Raw genomic sequence first — 22,003 nt, forward strand, 5'->3', positions numbered from 1 at the left:
GTGTTTCTGTAGGTTGTGTGTATTTAACCTGGTTGTGTGTGTGTTTTTCTGTAGGTTGTGTGTATTTAACCTGGTTTTGTGTGTGTGTTTCTGTAGGTTGTGTGTATTTAACCTGGTTGTGTGTGTTTCTGCAGGTTGTGTGTATTTAACCTGGTTGTGTGTGTTTCTGCAGGTTGTGTGTATTTAACCTGGTTGTGTGTGTTTCTGCAGGTTGTGTGTATTTATCCTGGTTGTGTGTGTTTCTGCAGGTTGTGTGTATTTATCCTGGTTGTGTGTGTGTTTTTCAGTAGCTTGTGTGTATGTAACCTGGTTGTGTGTGTTTCTGTAGGTTGTGTGTATTTAACCTGGTTGTGTGTGTGTTTTTCTGTAGGTTGTGTGTATTTATCCTGGTTGTGTGTGTGTGTTTCTGTAGCTTGTGTGTATTTAACCTGGTTGTGTGTGTTTCTGCAGGTTGTGTGTATTTAACCTGGTTGTGTGTGTTTCTGCAGGTTGTGTGTATTTAACCTGGTTGTGTGTGTTTCTGCAGGTTGTGTGTATTTAACCTGGTTGTGTGTGTTTCTGCAGGTTGTGTGTATTTAACCTGGTTGTGTGTGTTTCTGCAGGTTGTGTGTATTTAACCTGGTTGTGTGTGTTTCTGCAGGTTGTGTGTATTTAACCTGGTTGTGTGTGTTTCTGCAGGTTGTGTGTATTTAACCTGGTTGTGTGTGTTTCTGCAGGTTGTGTGTATTTAACCTGGTTGTGTGTGTTTCTGCAGGTTGTGTGTATTTAACCTGGTTGTGTGTGTTTCTGCAGGTTGTGTGTATTTAACCTGGTTGTGTGTGTTTCTGCAGGTTGTGTGTATTTAACCTGGTTGTGTGTGTTTCTGCAGGTTGTGTGTATTTAACCTGGTTGTGTGTGTTTCTGCAGGTTGTGTGTATTTAACCTGGTTGTGTGTGTTTCTGCAGGTTGTGTGTATTTAACCTGGTTGTGTGTGTTTCTGCAGGTTGTGTGTATTTAACCTGGTTGTGTGTGTTTCTGCAGGTTGTGTGTATTTAACCTGGTTGTGTGTGTTTCTGCAGGTTGTGTGTATTTAACCTGGTTGTGTGTGTTTCTGCAGGTTGTGTGTATTTAACCTGGTTGTGTGTGTTTCTGCAGGTTGTGTGTATTTAACCTGGTTGTGTGTGTTTCTGCAGGTTGTGTGTATTTAACCTGGTTGTGTGTGTTTCTGCAGGTTGTGTGTATTTAACCTGGTTGTGTGTGTTTCTGCAGGTTGTGTGTATTTAACCTGGTTGTGTGTGTTTCTGCAGGTTGTGGGCCTCTACCGTCTATGTGGTTCAGCGGCAGTAAAGAAGGAGCTTCGGGAGGCCTTTGAGAGGGACAGCCTGGGAGTGGAGCTCTGTGAAAACACCTACCCTGACATCAACGTCATCACAGGTAATATTACACTGCAAACAGCATCAGAACCTCTGTCCTGTAACACCTGTTAAAACCTTTGCTGTGTGTGCCTTCAGAAAGTATTTACACCACTTTATTTTTCCACATTTTGTTGTGTTACAGTCTGAATTAAAATTGATTAAATTTAGATTTTTGGGTCACTGGCCTTCACGCAATACCCCATAATGTCAGTGGATTATTATTTTTTATTTTATTTTTTAGAAATTAATAAATAATTAAAATATTAAATGTCTTGATTCAGTAAGTATTCAAACCATTTGTTATGGCAAGCCTAAATAAGTTAGAGTAAAAATGTGCTTAAAAAGTAACATAAAAAGTTGCATGGACTCACTCTGTGTGCAATAATAGTGTTTAACATGATTTTTTAATGACTACCTCGTCTCTGTACCCCACACATACAATTATCTGTAAGGTCCCTCAGTCGAGCAGTGAATTCCAAACACAGGATTAACTACAAAGACCAGGGAGGTTTTTTCAATGCCACGCAAAGAAGGGCACCTATTGTTAGATGGGTAAAAATAAAAAAGCAGACATTGAATATCCCTTTAAGCATGGGGAAGTTATTAATTACACTTTGGATGGTGTATCAATACACCCAGTCATTACAAAGATACAGGTGTCTTTCCTAACCTAGTTGCCGAAGAGGAAGGAAACCGCTCAGGGATTTCACCCCCACGGGGGACCAGTATGAAAAAAAAAAATAATAATGTATGCACTCACTAACTGTAAGTCGCTCTGGATAAGAGTGTCTGCTAAATGACATAAATGTAAATAGGAGAAAACTGAGGATGGGTCAACAACATTGTAGTTACTCCACAATACTAACCTAATTGACAGAGTGAAAATAAGGAAGCCTGTACAGAATCAAAATATTCTGTTTGCAACAAGGCGCTAAATTAATACTGCAAAACATGTGGCAAAGCAATTCACATTTTGTCCTGAATACAAAGTGTTATGTTTGGGGCAAATCCAATACAACACATTACTGAGTACCACTTTCCAAATGTTCAATCATAGAGGTGGCTGCATCACATTATGGGTATGCTTGTAATCGTTAAGGACTGTGCAGTTTTTCAAGTTAGAAAATAATGGAGCTAAGTAAAATCCTAGAGGAAAACCTGGTTCAGTCTGCTTTCCACCAGACACTGGGAGATGAATTCACCTTTCAGCAGAACAATAACCTAAAACACAAGGCCAAATCTACACTGGAGTTGCTTACCAAGGAGACAGTGAATGTTGGCCGAGTTACAGTTTTGACTTAAATCTGCTTGAAAATCTATGGAGGGACCTGAAAATTGTTGTCTAGCAATGATCAACAACCAATTTGACAGAGGTTGAAGGATTTTGAAATAATAATGTTGTACAATCCAGGTGTGGTAAGCTCTTACCCAGAAAGACTCACAGCTGTAATCGCTGCTAAAAGTGATTCTAACATGTATTGACTCAGGGGGTTGAATACGTTTCTAATCAAGATATATTCAAGTTTTATTTTTCATATATTTTTTAGAAATGTTATAATTTTTCTTCCACTTTGACATTACAGAGTATTTTGTGTAGCTCGTTGACCAAAAATGACAATTCAATCAATTTTAATCCCACTTTGTAACAAAACAAAATGTGAAAAAGGTTAGGGGTATGAATGCTTTCTGAGGGCACTGTACACACGTCACACGAGTCTGTGCATGTGTGTGTGCGTTTGCATGTACGTGTGTGTGCGTGTGCATGCATGCATGCTTACGTGCATGTCTTTGTTTGTTGCAAAAGCATTCCAGTCAGCATACCATCAGGATGTGAGAGTGCCTGAGGGGAGAGCCCTCACATCAGCCAACCAACCATCCAGGACAACATGCATTTAGGTCATTCCTTCATTCCTCTCCTCCAGGTTTAGACATGCCACACGCTCTGACCACCCCCGCTCTGACACACACACACACACACACACACACACACACACACACACACACACACACACACACACACACACAGAGACTCCTGAACATAACTCACACACTGAGCGTTACCATTATTTACACATTTTTAAAAAACTAGCAGAGGACTGTAACCCAGTTTCACTCATGCTCGAAGTACTGTAATTCCTGGTTTCTATCAGTGTCAGTGACAAACTAGGACAAAACTATTTCACTGGCAAAATATGTGTGTCTGTTCTACCTGGACATGTTGGGACTGGAGTCAATGTCCAATATTCCCCTCATTCAATGCGTATATGAGTACGCTGCAGCCTGCAGAAGGATGTTAGCCTGATCAAATTAGCTAAACAACCCCAATGATCTGTGAACTTCTAGAGCATGCCTGCAATGTCACTTCAGCTAACCAATGAATACAGATTCCGGGAATAGACAGGGGAGGGGCAACAGTTAAGAGAAAAATACTAAATAAAAATACTTGCTCATGGATTCTTTTTTTCTTCTCCCACCGAAAAAGAGGAAGACCATGGAAGCCCCTTGGCATTGTGGGAGCTGCTGTTGGTTTTGGAAAGAGGCCCATATAGGCGTCCTCGTATCATGCCTGCTTTGATCCAAATGCATTAGCATGGCAGGGCAAAGAACACAGTTAACAGTTGAGCGGGTTAGAAAAAAAGGGCCAGCACCAGTGTGGATTGTTGGTTTTTGCTTGCTGTCTAAATTTACTCTGCCGAGTGTGTGGCTGTTGCAGATGGGCTGAGGGAGTGGAGTGAGGGAGCGAGAGCGAGGGGGTAGGGTGGTTGTCCTGGGGTGGGCAGGGCTGGGCTTAAAGCAGTGAAAGATAGAAGGGGGTGGGGTATGGGGGTTGGTGGTTTGAGTGGAGTCAGGTCAGCCGGAAGGAGAGACAGAGAGGTTAGCTAATAAGCAGGCCAAATGGATGAGCTAAGAGGAGGCGGCGAGGATTGGTTGTCACCCGGCTAATTTAAAAGGCAGATGTATTGAAAGGGATTACCCTGTGTCAAAGTTCAATCCAAAGCTTGCAAAACATGTGAACTGTGTGGCCTTCCTTTGTTTCAAACCATGATCCCAGACAAAGGAAACAACTCCACAAAACAGCCTCATCGTGATTGTCTTGCTCTGAATACAGAATTGTTATAGTAACGTACATTAACTGAATGTAGCCAATGGCTCTTTTTGTCTCAGGCAGCAGAATTTCTGGGTTCCATTGTTTCTTGCGATACAGTATTTTTTTGGTACAGATTGTTTTTGTATTAACATTACAAAGTGACTTGTCAGTACATTCAGAAGTTGTATGTATGTTAACATGGATGACAACAGGAGTCTAGATGGTGTAGGTCTCTACTGTAATTGAATCAGTGTTGACAGCTGGGATGTGACTTAAATCAAGAAGGATGGTGGAGGGGGGCAGGAGCTCTCTCTCTTTAGCCCCCTTTGACTCAGGGACATTCCTCCAGGGCTGGGGGGGGTTTGGCAGGACCCAGTGTCCACAGACCCGCCCCTCAGCCCCCCAGGCCCTTCGGTCAGGAGCACAGATGGAGGGACAAGCTGCTCATTTTAGTTTTAGTCACGGTGGTGTGTTTCAGTCACCGGCCAGGCATTACTTCAGACTCCTCTGGTTCTGATCTCAGAGAACGCCATGCTTAACACAGAGAGGCAGTTGAGAGGCCGACTAGGTCAGTCACAGCATCTGCCATTTTTAAGTTATTCTTGAAATATCATATATTTATAGTCTATGTAACACAGCAATGAGACTGTACGAGGATCATTGTAGCTTAAACTGATGTTGTTGCTCCACCTGGTAGCTATTGCATGGACAGTGGACAGTTATCTGAGAACCCCATCTATCAACCTTTTTCTTGGCAGGAAGCCAACACAACAAGAAGCCTCAGTGATGTGTTTTAAAAGGAACAGAACAGAGCAAGGGTTGATGGAAAATCTGTGTAATTTCCCTCCTCTCAGTGAAAGGGAAGATAGTGTTTTGGGCTTAGTTAGAGTCAGTGCATGTGATGAGTTGCTAGTTGCTCCGACGAAGGTCATCACAAAGTTTAGAAACGAAAAACTCTGAAATTGCATCTGATTTAAGAGACTCCCTTTTCACTTGTTAGTTTGTTAACAAGGATAAAGAGCCTAGTTTGCAGCCCAGCTAGCTTCCCTTCCAGTCCTCCAGTCCAGCCCTCCCCATGCAGTGAATACATGGAAAGTCATTAATAGTGCCCCCTTTGATGCCGAACACACACAGATGGTATTTGGCTAAGTGGACGCATGGTGGCTTAGCTGAACTCTATGCCGACCAGGAGGCAGGGAGGACCCGCCATACAAACACATACAGTCCTGGTCCAGTGTGAGTGGGTGGGTGTCAGAGAGAGAAGTGGGCAACACCAAGGACTGGGCAGGGCAAAGCAATGCACCGCCCCCTGTCCTGTACACCCCCTCTGGCCCCCTCTCTACTGATCTGGGGGTGTGAGGAGAAGGCAGGTGTTCGTAGGGGAGAACAAGCCCCTATTTGTTCCTTTAGGGCGGCACCAACCGACGGCAGCAGTGACCTGTAGTTTTGTTTGAACAAGAGGTCAAAGGTGTTGGACCATTGCAGTATGGGTCTTGTAGTGTATGGATGCTGCAAAAGTCTACAATGTCAGTTGTAAGAAACCGTATTTGTATGAGATTTGCCCGTCAATGACTAAACATTTGACCAAAAACACAACACATTTCTCTAGCAACTCAAAGTTAATTTCTGCCACCAATTCCCTTACAGTAAAATCCCAAACCACCTTCCCTGAAAAACCCAAACACCTTCCCTGAACAACCCAAACACCTTCCCTGAAAAACCCAAACACCTTCCCTGAAAATCCCAAACACCTTCCCTGAAAAACCCAAACACCTTCCCTGAACAACCCAAACACCTTCCCTGAAAAACCCAAACACCTTCCCTGAAAAACCCAAACCCTTCTAACACCCAAACACCTTCCCTGAACAACCCAAACACCTTCCCTGAACAACCCAAACACCTTCCCTGAACAACCCAAACACCTTCCCTGAACAACCCAAACACCTTCCCTGAACAACCCAAACACCTTCCCTGAACAACCCAAACACCTTCCCTGAACAACAACAGTCCTCCTCTCCATGATGTGTTTGTTGCCTGACACATCACAGGCTGTGAAAATAAAGGTAACACCTGCAGAGGAAAGCCACCTGTTCAACCCTGAGCATGACCTTGCCTGGTGTGTGTGTGTGTGTGTGTGTGTGTGTGTGTGTGTGTGTGTGTGTGTGTGTGTGTGTGTGTGTGTGTGTGTGTGTGTGTGTGTGTGTGTGTGTGTGTGTGTGTGTGTGTGTGTGTGTGTGTGTGTGTGTGTGTGTGTGTGTGTGTGTGTGTGTGTGTGTGTGTGTGTGTGTGTGTGTGTGCGTGCGTGTGCGTGTCAGGCCCCAACAGGGGTTAAGGCACTCCAACGGCAGTGTAAACACAGAGCTGAGTCATAGCAGGCTAATAATTTGCCCCACACATAATGGCTGCATTCTCTCTGCTCTGAGTCACTACACACACACGCACACACACAGTGGGACCAGTGTTTATATCAAAACTACTGCAGAAGGGAAAATAGAGAATATTTGTGTGTATTGAGTTATGGGTGTGTTGTGTTCACACTTTGAGAGGTCATTAAGGTGGTGGAAGTGAAAACCTATAAACATTATTTGTGCTCAGTAGTAAAAAGAATAGTTATTTTCATTGTCACATTGCATTTCAAACTTGGTACTAGCACCATGTTCTTCGGCGATGGAATAACTAGATTAAACTGAAGTTGATAAATCTATTTGTTTTCGTGAGGATGTTCACAAACACTGCATCTATCTGTCTGGGAAATCAGTGTGTCTAAGGAAGTATTCAGAGATCTACAAAGTAAAACCGAGTTACATTTATCTCTCCTTTATCTGTCCTTATCAAACACTGCACATTCAGGGAGAGGGGGGAGGGAGAGAGAAGAGATAGTGAGAGAGAGAGAGAGAGAGAGAGAGAGAGAGAGAGAGAGAGAGAGAGAGAGAGAGAGAGAGAGAGAGAGGGGATGATGCTTTAAGTGCCTACTGTGATTGCTTGACACAGCAGACTTAGTTGTTTTTTCAGTCAAATAAAATCTGCGGCACCGCCACGGCTGTTTGGTGTAGGAATGCACAGACGGCAGACTCTCTCCTCTGCACTGCTATGTTGAGGCATGTTGGGTCTTGAGTACAGTTATGGAGGGGGCTCAGACTCTGACTCCTGTTGTGAAAAACAGACCTGAGTTAGGCTCAGAGGAAGGGAAAGAAACGGTCACGCACCATGAGTTTTATGACAATTTATCTACTGTAGGGCAGGAGCGATATAGGAAGGAAATCCTTTCTGACACAGCAAAAACTTTAAAGAACATACAGTATGTATAAATCTTTAACATAGGCTCCCACAATACATATTTTCTTCAGATTAGTTTAGTAAATTCCCACCCAGTGTAGTGGTTGTTGATAGTCTTACCACAAGCCTGTAACTGTATACTATGCTCTTGCCAGTGTGTTTGAAGCTGGAATCCTTCATGTTGAAACAGCCACGTCGGTTTGTGATATTATAACAACAAAGAAGTTACTGAAAACAACAGACACTGTTTTTTCACCTCGGACATCATTGCACGCGCGATTGAAGAGCACAATATGTACTGCAACAACAACAACAACAAAATTGCAGCTCGGCAACAAAACCTATAACAGCTGTAGTGGGACAGCCAGTGACGCCGTTTCCCTCTACTGCAGATCGTTTCCCCCTACTGCAGATCGTTTCCCCCTACTGCAGATCGTTGCCCCCTACTGCAGATCGTTGCCCCCTACTGCAGATCGTTTCCCCCTACTGCAGATCGTTGCCCCCTACTGCAGATCGTTTCCCCCTACTGCAGATCGTTTCCCCCTACTGCAGATCGTTTCCCCCTACTGCAGATCGTTTCCCCCTACTGCAGATCGTTGCCCCCTACTGCAGATCGTTCCCCCTACTGCAGATCGTTGCCCCCTACTGCAGATCGTTGCCCCCTACTGCAGATCGTTTCCCCCTACTGCAGATCGTTTCCCCCTACTGCAGATCGTTTCTCCCTACTGCAGATCGTTGCCCCCTACTGCAGATCGTTGCCCCCTACTGCAGATCGTTTCTCCCTACTGCAGATCATTTCCCCCTACTGCAGATCGTTTCCCCCTACTGCAGATCGTTGCCCCCTACTGCAGATCGTTTCCCCCTACTGCAGATCGTTCACCCCTACTGCAGATCGTTTCTCCCAACTGCAGATCGCATCTTTAAGCTGCAGGTCTCTGCTGATGAGTAAAACACAACTCAGCCTGGCAGTCATCTGGGAATTTTCAACAGTGGACTGAATCTACATCACTCTGTCAACAGGACTGAATCTACATCACTCTGTCAACAGGACTGAATCTACATCACTCTGTCAACAGGACTGAATCTACATCACTCTGTCAACAGGACTGAATCTACATCACTCTGTCAACAGGACTGAATCTACATCACTCTGTCAACAGGACTGAATCTACATCACTCTGTCAACAGGACTGAATCTACATCACTCTGTCAACAGGACTGAATCTACATCACTCTGTCAACAGGACTGAATCTACATCACTCTGTCAACAGGAGTCCACCTACTGCATTCCCGCCAGACCACATGCTCTGGAAGGACAATAGAATAGAATAGTACTTTATTAGTCCATCTCTGGGGAGGAAATGCTGGTTATTCTATACACTAAAAAGCAGCCTAATCCCAGATCCCCAGTTTGCCTTCAATCTGCTCTTTGTTTCATGCTTGTTTCTATCTGGATTAGTGGGTAGCATGGATAGAGATTATACCAGGCAGTCTGAAATAGACTGGACAGCATTGAGTTAATGACTCCCTCTTCCTTAAGTGGACAACGGGATTGGACAGGATTAAAAAGTGAACATTGATTCATGCTCTTATTTCCCCTATAAAGCTGTTAGGGAAGACTACTAGACCGTGAGTTGTAATGAGGTATGTTAGAAATAAAATATGGGTAACAATTTACAAGTTCTTCTTATACCTGTGTAGTTATACTGTAGTTATACTCTGGAGAACTGTAATTAAGTGTACTGATTCCCGGGTTATATGCCATGCTTAATTGACTAAGCAGCTCTATTTACAGTGGCTTAATCTGGTTGTTATTGTCAATCTAGTCACATAAATGCATCTGAACTGAAGTTGTCTTTATATGGTAATGGTCCTGTAGTAGTTACTAACTGAAACAGCCTCAGTCTCTGTCTCCAAGTCACTGAGGACCCACTGACTGCCAAGCTCAAAGCTCTACTCTGAAAACCGATAGCTAGTTACGCACAGAAAAAAATAAAATAATAATAACAATCCATTCCAACGCTAAGAATTGACACGCTGCCAAGACTTCTTTCTTTATTTCCATATTTGTCTGTTATTTGTTCTCCTCGCCCTTCATGAAAATAAAATACTTTTAGGGGGGCTTAGTGGAGATAGACAGTGTGGGTTTGATGTTTGCTCGCCTCTTTTGTCTGGGCCTGTTGGAGGCTGAATGTAGCTGGGGAGTTACAGGTGTAAAAGTCCTCGCCATCACAGAACCGAGACCCCCCCACTCCCTCTTCCACATTCTCAGGCTGCCATGTCACGCCCGATTCCAATCAGGCACCGCCCTAGACGCCCCCAGAACAGAGCCCACCACAACAATGGGTCCTAAAAGCCTTGGCAGACAGCAGAGTGTGTGCCAGGCCCAGCCTGCTGTATAAAAGTAAGGGAGAAGAAAAGCCTTTGGTTTCTCAATAACGACTCTTCATAAAGATTATATTGTTAGCAATTCGTCAGGTATTTAAGCTGTCTTGTGAAGTACATAAGAGGTACTGTATTTCACTCTATTGAGCTGTGGAAAAAGCGTCTGAAGCCAAGCTGATCAAGGCTGAATCAGGTCCAGAGGGCACAGACAGACAGTGGTGTCGTTCATGGTCTCCTTTCTGGTGAAAATCTTTGCTGCCCTCTGAAGTAACATCTGGTTGCTGTCATCATCATTATCGGAGTTGTTATAATCAGAGTTTATTATTCTGTTCATTCCATAAAGGGTTTCTCATGCTCTCCTTCTCTCTCCTCCCTCTGTCTCTCTCTCCCTCCTCTCTTCCCCCCTCTCTCTCTCTCTCTCTCTCTCTCTCTCTGTCTGTCCATCCCTCCCTATCTCCAGGTGTGCTGAAGGACTACCTGCGTGAGTTGCCCTACCCCCTCATCACTAAGCACCTGTATGAGGCTGTGTTAGACTCCATGGCTAAGAGGCCTCTGCGTATTGGAGCAGGAGGATGTGAGAACGACCTGGCAGACACGGAACAGACTGTCAGCCTGCTGGAGAACCTGCCAGAGGTGGAGAGGGTAAGGAGAATATCCTTTTAAGAGCTTTTCAAACTACTGAGCCATACCTGAGCCAAACCAAGCTGTACTGAGCTGGCCTGATTACGAACCCCCCCGTAGTTTCTGGAACCATGCTGTAAAAAAAGAAAATATCAGAGGCAGCGCAGTACAGTTGTGTTAGCCTGCCCTGACCCAGCATGCTCTCTGTCTGTGTGACCCCAGTTGACCCTGCAGAGGCTGCTGGACCACCTGAAGCTGGTGGCGTCGCACCACGAGGTCAACAAGATGACGTGTCAGAACCTGGCGGTGTGCTTCGGCCCCGTGCTGCTCAGCCAACGCCAGGAGGCCAGCTGCCATAGCAACCGCGTCTTCATCGACTCAGAAGAGCTGGCCAGTGCCCTGCACTTTAAGAAGCACATCGAGGTGCTGCACTACCTTCTGCAGCTATGGCCAGGTAACCTCCACCATAGAGATACAATATTACTAGAGTGACCTATGTCATAAACCTTCATAACTCTAGAATGTAGCGGATAATGGCAGCCATCTTGGACAGGGATAAATTCATATCCAGTCAACTTCATCCTGTAGGACCATGTAGTACCTCTGGATTTAGCAGTCTTTTATAGTTGATTAATGACTAGGTTAATTACTAGGTCATTTCTCTTGCAGTGAATGTATGAGGCTTTTAAATCAGGCAGTCTGTGAATATGAATCACTGAGCCAACAACTTAATAAACAACTAATTACATTGTACAGACTTTAAAAAGCACTCACCCAAAATCAGACAAGACATTTCCTAGAAGGGCACTATGTTGGTGGAACTGCTTTCTAGTGCAAATTGCTCCTAGCGCTGTGGTTCTGTGCCAAACATGACTTTAAAAGGCTGGGCTGGTGCTTTGATCTCTGGTGGTTTGGCTTGGCTGACACACACACACAGCAATTAGCCATTCGCTGCCATCTGTTCGATCGTCATAGATGAAATGCTCCACAGAGTGCTTCATCATATTGGGAGGGCCAAAGCCTTATTGTAAACCAAGCTCAGTTGGTAGCGCCGCTTTTATTTAAATCACTGTCCAGAGAATGCGTCCAGAATGGCACCCTATTTCCTATATAGTTCACTAATTTTGTTCAGAGCCCTATGGGCCCTGGTCAAAAGAAGTGCACTATAAAGGGAATAGGGTGTAAAGTGTCCAATCAAAAACGCATATTTTGACCAATGGGTAAAATAATATGTTAATTGTGTAGATACAGTGCATTTGGAAAGTATTCAGACCCAATGACTTTATCCACATTTTGTTATGTTACAGCCTTATTCGAAAATTGATTAAATAGTGTTTTCCCTCATCAATCTACACACAATACCCCATAATGACAAAGCAAAAACAGGTTTTTAGAAATGTTTGCAAGTTTATAAAAAATAAAAAACTGAAATATCACATTTACATAAGTATTCAGACCCTTTACTCAGTACTATGTTGAAGCACCTTTGGCAGCGATTACAGCCTTGAGTCTTCTTTGGTATGACGCTACAAGCATGGCACACCTGTATTTGGGGTTTTTCTCCCATTCTTCTCTGCAGATCCTCTCAAGCTCTGTCAGGTTGGATGGGGAGCGTTGCTGCACAGCTATTTTCAGGTCTCTCCAGAGATGTTCGATCGGGTTCAAGTCCGGGCCCTGGCTGGGCCACTCAAGGACATTCAGAGACTTGTCCCGAAGCCCCTCCTGCATTGTGTTGGCTGTATGCTTAGGGTCGTTGTCCTGTTGGAAGGTGAACCTTCGCCCCAGTCTGAGGTCCTGAGTGCTCTGGAGCAGGTTTTCATCAAGGATCTCTCTGTACTTTGCTCCGTTCATCTTTCCCTCGGTCCTGCCTAGTCTCCCAGTCCCTGCCGCTAAAAAACATCCCCACAGCATGATGCTGCCACCACCATGCTTCACTGTAGGGATGGTGCCAGGTTTCCTCCAGACGTGACACTTGGCTTTCAGGCCAAAGAGTTCAATTTTGGTTTCATCAGACAAGAGAATCTTGTTTCTCATGGTCTGAGAGTCTTTAGGTGCCTTTTGGCAAACTCCAAGTGGGCTGTCATGTGCCTTTTACTGAGGAGTGGCTTCCGTCTGGCCACTCTACCATAAAGGCCTGATTGGTAGAGTGCTGCAGAGATGGTTGTCCTTCTGGAAGGTTCTCCGATCTCCACAGAGGAACTCTGGAGGTCAGTGACCTTAGGGTTCTTGGTCACCTCCCTGACAACGGCCCTTCTCCGCTGATTGCTCAGTTTGGCCGGGCGGCAAGCTCTAGGAAGTGTCTTGGTGGTTCCAAGCTTCTTCCATTTAAGAATGATGGAGGCCACTGTGTTCTTGGGGACCTTCAATGCTGCAGAAATGTTTTGGTACCCTTCCCCAGATCTGTGCCTCGACACAATCCTGTCATGGAGCTCTACGGGCAATTCCTTCGACCTCATGGCTTGGTTTTTGCTCTGACATGCACTGTCAACTGTGGGACCTTATGTAGACAGGTGTGTGCCTTTCCAAATCATGTCCAATCAATTGAATTTACCACTGGTGGTCTCCAATCAAATTTTAGAAACATCTCAAGGACGATCAATGGAAATAGGATGCACCTGAGCTCAATTTCGAATCTCATAGCAAAGGGTCTGAATGCTTATGTAAATGAAATGTGACCGACCGCCTCGATCTTATGTAGCAAAATTTGAAATTGTGTTTTTTACATTGGATAAAAGTAGAGACTCAGAGCTAAAAAATCGAAAATGGTATATCATACACTGCAGTTGAGGAACAATGGGAAAGTAATTCTGCTTTGAAAGTTGATAAACTTGTAACCCCACTTTTGAGAAAATGGTCCTTGAATGTTTTGGTAGAACTACTGGAGAGCTCTTCTTTGTCTACACCCATTCAGCATCGTTCACACCCTTAGCCCCACCCATCTCTTTAAGGATTCACATGTGAGGCCATGTGGTAAACACATGCTATATCAAATCAAAAAGTTTATTTGTCACATGCACAGGATACAGAAGGTGTAAACGGTACAGTGAAGTGGATACTTGCATAGTAGCAATATCAAAAACAGAAAGTGTCCAGATAAAAATATTTTATAAATATTTTATCATTATTAGATTACACTTACTCGACACACTAGTCAAAATTGATGGGTCATGTGAAGGAAATGCTATAACCACCCCTCAGCCACATCTAGCTAAGTGGATGGGTCACTATTGTCTAGACATGTACACATGTTCATGAAATACAATAGATGGTCGTAATCACCCCCAGACACACATGGCTAATTTGATGGATGTAATAATCCGGCCGTAATGGAGTCTTTTGTTTAGACATGTAGCTAGCTAAACAATGAACCAGCATAATCCCAACTCATACTACTACCAATACAAACATTGTCATAGCTGTAGTATAAATCTGTAGTATGAATCTGCAGGTAGCTAAAGCTAACAAACTAGGTTCAATGTTAGCTAGCTAACATTAGGCTATAACTAGCAAGGCAAATGGAATTTCTGATTTGAATAATATTACTACACAGGTCATACACGTAACATTAGCAAGCGAGCCAGCAAGCTAACGTTTGCTAGCTAACTAACAGTACACTTTAACTTGCAATAAAAATGACTTTCTAACAAAATTAGAAACGTATATCTGAAAATGTAGCTAGACCCTTACCTGTATACATAAATGAACGCTTCACGGCAGACTGGAACCATTTAACTCCGTTTTGTTTGTAGCTACATCTTGTTTGGCCAGTGTTGTGTCGTGATGTGACTTACTTTAATGTATGAATGTTATTTATCGAATCACCTATCTATGTTTAATTGTCACTCGATTCAATTAATCATGTAACAATTAACTCATTAGGAATTTGGGGCACCACGGAATAAGTTGTTTAACGAGTTACCATTTCCCGAATTAAACTCTTAGAAGATACAAATGTTATATATCGATAACAGTCACTTATTAAATAATGACCTGTCTGAATGATCAGTCTCATTCTGAACGTCGCATAATCCTGGAACCTGCAAGAACCCTAACCATATTGTTGAATCAGCAATACACAAATTGGCTTAATTATTTATTTACTAACTAACTAAATAATAACACAATACAAACACACATAGGTTATTGATTACTAACATAATACAATGAAAACAGGTCCCTAGTGGACTGGACTAACATTAGCATGAATGGTTGGGTATTGGAGGGGTCAGAATGGAAAGGAGAGACAGAGATTCAAACTATCATAGTTACTTTGGAAACTACGCTCACAGTAATCATAATATTTATGCAACCTAATAATCGCTAATTCGGATTAGAAATGTAACATGTATTTACGTGTTGATGTCCTCGATAGTTGAGTTGATGATGTAGGACTCTGGTTTGCCCACCAGAGATCTCAATGTCCTTGGTAGAGTTTATGGTTAGAATGGATACTTCAGATCTACCAGCGGTTGTCGGAGAGGGATTGTCCTCTCCTCTCGTGTCTTTAGTGAAAGTTCTCTAGACGACTATACATGCCAGCTGCAGACTGAAATGATAAGGTCTAGTGCATTGTCTTCTTCTTCACCTCGTGTAGAGGTTGAGAGTTTGAGTTTCTCCATTTAAAAACGTGGGGACTAACGTCTCACGTTTTCTGGTCTTGTAGAAATTCAACCATGTGCAACGTTTAGCTCACGCTTCACGTCTGCTGGTCTGTAGCGTTTCAACCATTTTAAGCCGTGGGGCTTGCCGGTCTGGTAGAAATTCAACCATTTGCAACGTTTGGCTCACTCTTCACGTCTGCTGGTCTGTAGCGTTTCAACCATCCACGTCTGCTGGTCTGAGGTGAATTTCGTCACAAAGATTTTTATGCACTCGGGGTAAAAGGGGCATTCCATCATGTTTGTGCTCATCTGGGCGTGGCCACTGACTGAGAACAAATCAATATGGAAAACAATCATCTCATCTAGAATGCTAAAATCACATTGTGATCTTCACAAAAGTATTATTATACTTAATCATTCGTTTTATACAACAATTAGATGCAAACCTCATAACTGGGAAGTGTACCCCCCAGAGATACAGTTATGTTGTTTCACCGTCTTTAATGACATTACAACATAGTAACGAATTTGACATGATTGTTCTTTAAGTCCCCACCAACCATTTCCCACATTATTTTAAGTAGGAATATTGTTTCATTATCCACTTTTGGATGTTGGAGTCTTGGCGGGAAGACTTCCTTTGTTAACAAAGGGGTCCTTTCTCCCAATACTTCATGGCAAGGAAGAGAAAGTCTGCACGGTATTTACGACCGGTCATAAAACTGGCCTCCAGGAAAGGGGGTGTTCAAACCTTTGCCTAGCCAGCATGTTTGATCCTCAACCCATGAGGGCAAGTCATGACAGTTGTGTCATGTCACTCTGGTTAACACTGACCATGGCGTGTGCAGAAAGTAGCCCATCACTTTTTCCAACTGATCTGTCGATAGCGCCTGCTAAATTCAGGGCATCAATATTGTTGAGAAAAGTAGCAAAACTTTTGTAGTTCTCGATGGCTAACGTTATATCTTTCAAAAACGGTGCGGTCGAAAGGACTGTCAACACATACTGAACAGCTCACGTTATAGACAGAAGCATGCTACATGGCAGACCAATCCAAACTCATCTCCCGGCACGTCCAGCCCAACCATTATCTCAGCCAATCATGGCTAGCGGGAAGTTTCCTGTCTTTTTCCGTGGCTAAACCAACTAGGCTCGTAATTTAACAATTGTATTCGTATTTATGGATGGAATACACGTTTGTTATTAAGGCACATAAAAGTTCACATGTTCCAGAAGTCATTTCTGCCAAAAAACGCATTTTGATAAATAAATAAATATTTACGTTCAAATGCCGCTCCTGTGAAGTAGTGACGTGTGACATACGCCTTGTTTCCTGAAACAAGTCACAAATAAGGTATTTCTGTTTTTTATTTTTAATACATTTGCAAAAATTTGACATTATGGGGTATTGTGTGTAGATTGATGAGAAAAATAAATAATTTAATACATTTTAGAATAAGGCTGTAATGTAACAAAATGTGGAAAAAGTCAAGGGGTCTGAATATTTTTTAGAATGCACTGTAATTCTCTAGAAAAACCAATGGTCCAAACTTCTTGTCTCTATCATAATCCGTTCAAACGTTATTGAAGTTTTTACACTTGTAGCATGGCCAGAATTAGGGTGATTAAATAAATGGAGGCCAGAGAAAAAAAGTGGTAAAAGAATCTGGAATATTGCTTCGCGTCAGCTAGGCTGGATTCTGTGCAAGAATTAAAGCTACATGGCTACCTGACAGGCTCACTTTCCTTTTGAACTCGTCATCTTTCTTCTCGAATCTGCAGAACATAAAACAGTATAGAGGTAAGATGGATATCGATTTTGAGACATGCATGTAGCATTTTCATATTTTAGTATACACTTTTCATATTAATTCGAAATTCCTGTTCTTTTTCAAAGATTTCTCACAAAAACAATCGTATCTCTGTGAAATATCAACGGAGCACTGAGCGTATACTAAGCTTTTTATTTTCAAAGCCTTTTACAGTTATTTCAGCTCGTGTCATGCTAAGTCTGCTTTTTGTGACCCATGGAAACAACTTTGAAGATGACGACCACAACATGGAACATTCTCAAAAGATGTTACGAGAAACCTGCACTGCTATGTCAACAGAGCTCAGGGCTTATTATCGGATGTATTAGGTTACGAAATCCGACTTTATTATATAATGTTAATGATATGTTCGAGAAAGACCACACTGAACGATTCAAAACATGAATAATCATATTTGTCTTGGTAAAATTTATTTTACAACATAAGGATGTGAAATTTCATCACCAAAGCGCGTTTTCACCCGCTCTGGGCAGAGTGGCTGGATACCCTATAGGGTGCTGTTTGGGATGCAGACAGACACCCTGGACCAACTGTGGCTCTATGGTTGGTCATTTGTCTCCCTGTCCAACTGTTCTGCTCTCAGCAGCTGTCTTCTTTGTGTGCACGGTGATATGAGAACAGATACGCACCGTAGAGTACAGGGATATAGGGAGGGATATGAGAGAGAGAGGGGAATAAGTGTAGGGTTGCTAGGCGGTTTGGATGTCAAAGCCTGTGCCGATGGATGTTCTGCCTATGTTATTGTTTAAGTCTGAGGAGGATGGAAAAGAGAAGGCTATAAGGCTGAACCTGTCTGATCCCCTCAGATCACTAACATTCCAACTGCACTAACTGGATTTAACTTCATAGTGTTGTTTACGTAAGCTGAATGGTGTATCGCTTAAGCTTGATTTCCCTTATACAGTGCATTCGGAAAGTATTCAGACCCCTTGACGTTTACCACATTGTGTTACATTACAGCCTTACTCTAAAATTGATTAAATTGTTTTTTTCCCTTCATAAATCTACACACAATACCCCATAATGACAAAGCAAAAACAGGTTTTTAGAAATGTTTGCAAATGTATTTTAAAAAAAACTGAAATGTTACATTTACATAAGTATTCAGACCCTTTGCTCAGTACTTTGTTGAAGCACCTTTGGCAGCAATTACAGCCTTGAGTCTTCTTGGGTATGACGCTACAAGCTTGGCACACCTGTATTTGGGGAGTTTCTCCCATTCTTCTCTGCAGATCCTCTCAAGCTCTGTCAGGTTGGATGGGGAGCGTTGCTGCACAGCTATTTTCAGGTCTCGACAGAGATGTTCGATCGGGTTCATGTCCGGGCTCTGGCCGGGCCACTCAAGGACATTCAGAGACTTGTCCCGAAACGACTCCTGCATTGTGTTGGCTGTGTGCTTAGGGTCGTTGTCCTGTTGACAGGTGAACCTTCACCCCAGTCTGAGGTCCTGAGCGCTCTGGAGCAGGTTTTCATCAAGGATCTCTCTGTACTTTGCTCCGTTCATCTTTCCCTTGATCCTGCCTAGTCTCCCAGTCCCTGCCGCTGAAAAACAGGCCAAAGAGTTCAATCTTGGTTTCATCAGACCAGAGAATCTTGTTTCTCATGGTCTGAGAGTCCTTTCGGTGCGTTTTGGCAAACTCCAAGCGGGCTGTCGTGCCTTTTACTGAGGAGTGGCTTCCGTCTGGCCACTCTACCATAAAGGCCTGATTGGTGGAGTGCTGCAGAGATGGTTGTACTTCTGGAAGGTTCTCCCATATCCACAGAGGAACTCTGGAGCTCTGTCAGAGTGACCATCGGGTTCTTGGTCACCTCCCTGAGCAAGACCCTTTTCCCCCGATTGCTCAGTTTGGCCGGTCGGCCAGCTCTAGGAAGAGTCATGGTGGTTCCAAACTTCTTCCATTTAACAATGATGGAGGCCATTGTGTTCTTGGGGACCTTCAATGCTGCAGACATTTTTTGGTACCCTTCCCCAGATCTGTGCCTCGACACAATCCTGTCTCGGAGCTCTACGGACAATTCCTTCAACTTCATGGCTTGGTTTTTGCTCTGACATGCACTGTCAACTGTGGGACCTGATATAGACAGGTGTATGCCTTTCCAAATCATGTCCAATCAATTGAATTTACCACAGGTGGACTCCAATCAAGTTGTAGAAACATCTCAAGGATGATCAATGGAAACAGGATGCACATGAGCTCAATTTCGAGTCTCATAGCAAAGGGTCTGAATACTTATGTAAATAAGGTATTTCTGTTTTTTTATATGTATTACATTTGCTAAAATTTCTAAAAACCTGTTTTCACTTTGTCATTATGGGGTATTGTGTGTAGATTGATGAGGAAAAAAATGTATTTAATCAATTTTAGAATGAGGCTGTAACGTAACAAAATGTGGAAAAAGTCAAGGGGTCTGAATACTTTCTGAATGCACTGTACATGCAAGGCAAGCAGCTGATCTTTATTCACCTCGCTGTCCCTGCCCTCCAAATTGAACCCCATTCTGCTTATTAACGGGTGTTAAAACGTGACCTTTCTTTTATTTATTTGTATATGATTTTATTTGATATTTTATCAACAGTACAAAACATACAACATACAAATGACGACATCATACAAACATCAACTACATCACTACTGTCCAGACCCACTAGCCCTCACCCCTATCTCCATCAACTACATCACTCCTGCCCAGACCCACTAGCCCTCACCCCTATCTCCATCAACTACATCACTACTGTCCAGACCCACTAGCCCTCACCCCTATCTCCATCAACTACATCACTACTGTCCAGACCCACTAGCCCTCACCCCTATCTCCATCAACTACATCACTCCTGCCCAGACCCACTAGCCCTCACCCCTATCTCCATCAACTACATCACTCCTGCCCAGACCCACTAGCCCTCACCCCTATCTCCATCAACTACATCACTCCTGCCCAGACCCACTAGCCCTCACCCCTATCTCCATCAACTACATCACTCCTGCCCAAACCCACTAGCCTTCACCCCTATCTCCATCAACTACATCACTCCTGCCCAGACCCACTAGCCCTCACCCCTATCTCCATCAACTACATCACTCCTGCCCAGACCCACTAGCCTTCACCCCTATCTCCATCAACTACATCACTCCTGCCCAGACCCACTAGCCCTCACCCCTATCTCCATCAACTACATCACTCCTGCCCAGACCCACTAGCCTTCACCCCTATCTCCATCAACTACATCACTCCTGCCCAGACCCACTAGCCCTCACCCCTATCTCCATCAACTACATCACTCATGCCCAGACCCACTAGCCCTCACCCCTATCTCCATCAACTACATCACTCCTGCCCAGACCCACTAGGCTTCACCCCTATCTCCATCAACGACATCACTCCTGCCCAGACCCACTAGCCTTCACCCCTATCTCCATCAACTACATCACTCCTGCCCAGACCCACTAGCCCTCACCCCTATCTCCATCAACTACATCACTCCTGCCCAGACCCACTAGCCCTCACCCCTATCTCCACCAACTACATCACTCATGCCCAGACCCACTAGCCTTCATCCCTATCTCCATCAACTACATCACTCCTGCCCAGACCCACTAGCCCTCACCCCTATCTCCATCAACTACATCACTCCTGCCCAGACCCACTAGCCTTCACCCCTATCTCCAGCGCTCGTATCACTTTCCGCAACATGGCCTCAAACTGCACGATTTTGTTAAAACATGACCTTTAGTACCCTCTCCACCTATGGCATGACCTTTAGTACCCTCTCCACCTATGGCATGACCTTTAGTACCCTCTCCACCTATGGCATGACCTTTAGTACCCTCTCCACCTATGGCGTAGTGTAAGGGACATCTAACCCCCATGTTTTTGCGCCTTGTTAGTTGCTACCCCTGCCTAGAGGTGTGTCCTAAGTGAGTAACTCTAACCTTGACCAAGCCTGAAATTAGCATCTTGACTGGTCTACAACCCGATGGTTATAGACACGCACGTCTGTGCTCACACACACACACACACACACACACACACACACACACACACACACACACACACACACACACACACACACACACACACACACACACACACACACCTCCTGTCCTTTATGTCCCCTTTCTCAGCTCAGAGTGTAATGTGGCCAGTCTATAATTTAAGGATATTCCAGTCCTTAGCCCTAACATTTCACAACCATTATGGGATATGTCCAGCCTCTTCACGAGGTCCACACCTTCCACTGCATTGTTGCATAGGTTGTGTGAGTGTGTGTCTGGGGTTATGTGAGTGTGTTTCTGGAGTTATGTGAGTGTGTTTCTGGGGTTATGTGAGTGTGTTTCTGGGGTTATGTGAGTGTGTTTCTGGAGTTATGTGAGTGTGTTTCTGGGGTTATGTGAGTGTGTTTCTGGAGTTATTGGGAGTGTGTGTTTGGGGTTGTGTGAGTGTGTTTCTGGGGTTGTGTGAGTGTTTTTCTGGGGTTGTGTGAGTGGGTTTCTGGGGTTGTGTAAGTGTGTTTCTGGGGTTGTTTGAGTGGGTTTCTGGGGTTGTGTGAGTATGTTTCTGGGGTTGTGTGATTGGGAGAGTTGGTTTGGCCTCTGTACATGCTATGTTTTCAATGGGGGAGGAGGGTGTTAATGGACTGTGTGTGTGTGGGCAGATATGTGTCTGTGTATGTGACTCATTGGCCTTGGTGACCGCTGTGCTTTTCTGGTGAGTGTGTACGTGTGTGGGAGTGTGGGCATGCTTGTGTGTGTGTGCACGTGTGCTTGCGGGCGTGTGTGTTTGGGCAGAGAGCAGGTGGTCAGGGA

General features: G+C 44.0%; 1 protein-coding gene across 2 annotated transcripts in view; it reads left to right on the top strand.

The window, feature by feature from the left end:
- The window catches only part of syde2 (synapse defective 1, Rho GTPase, homolog 2 (C. elegans)), a 74,608-nt gene that overhangs the window by 47,894 nt on the left and 4,711 nt on the right, over window positions 1–22,003 (top strand). For both annotated transcript variants that reach the window (XM_041840113.2, XM_041840114.2), the window contains exons 4-6: window positions 1,287–1,413; window positions 10,605–10,786; window positions 10,988–11,219. In XM_041840113.2, coding sequence (XP_041696047.2) covers window positions 1,287–1,413; window positions 10,605–10,786; window positions 10,988–11,219 — 541 coding nt within the window. The remainder of the gene's footprint in view (window positions 1–1,286; window positions 1,414–10,604; window positions 10,787–10,987; window positions 11,220–22,003) is intronic.

This window comes from Coregonus clupeaformis, chromosome 20, assembly GCF_020615455.1.
Source record: "Coregonus clupeaformis isolate EN_2021a chromosome 20, ASM2061545v1, whole genome shotgun sequence".
In the NCBI taxonomy this organism is placed as follows: Eukaryota; Metazoa; Chordata; class Actinopteri; order Salmoniformes; family Salmonidae; genus Coregonus; species Coregonus clupeaformis.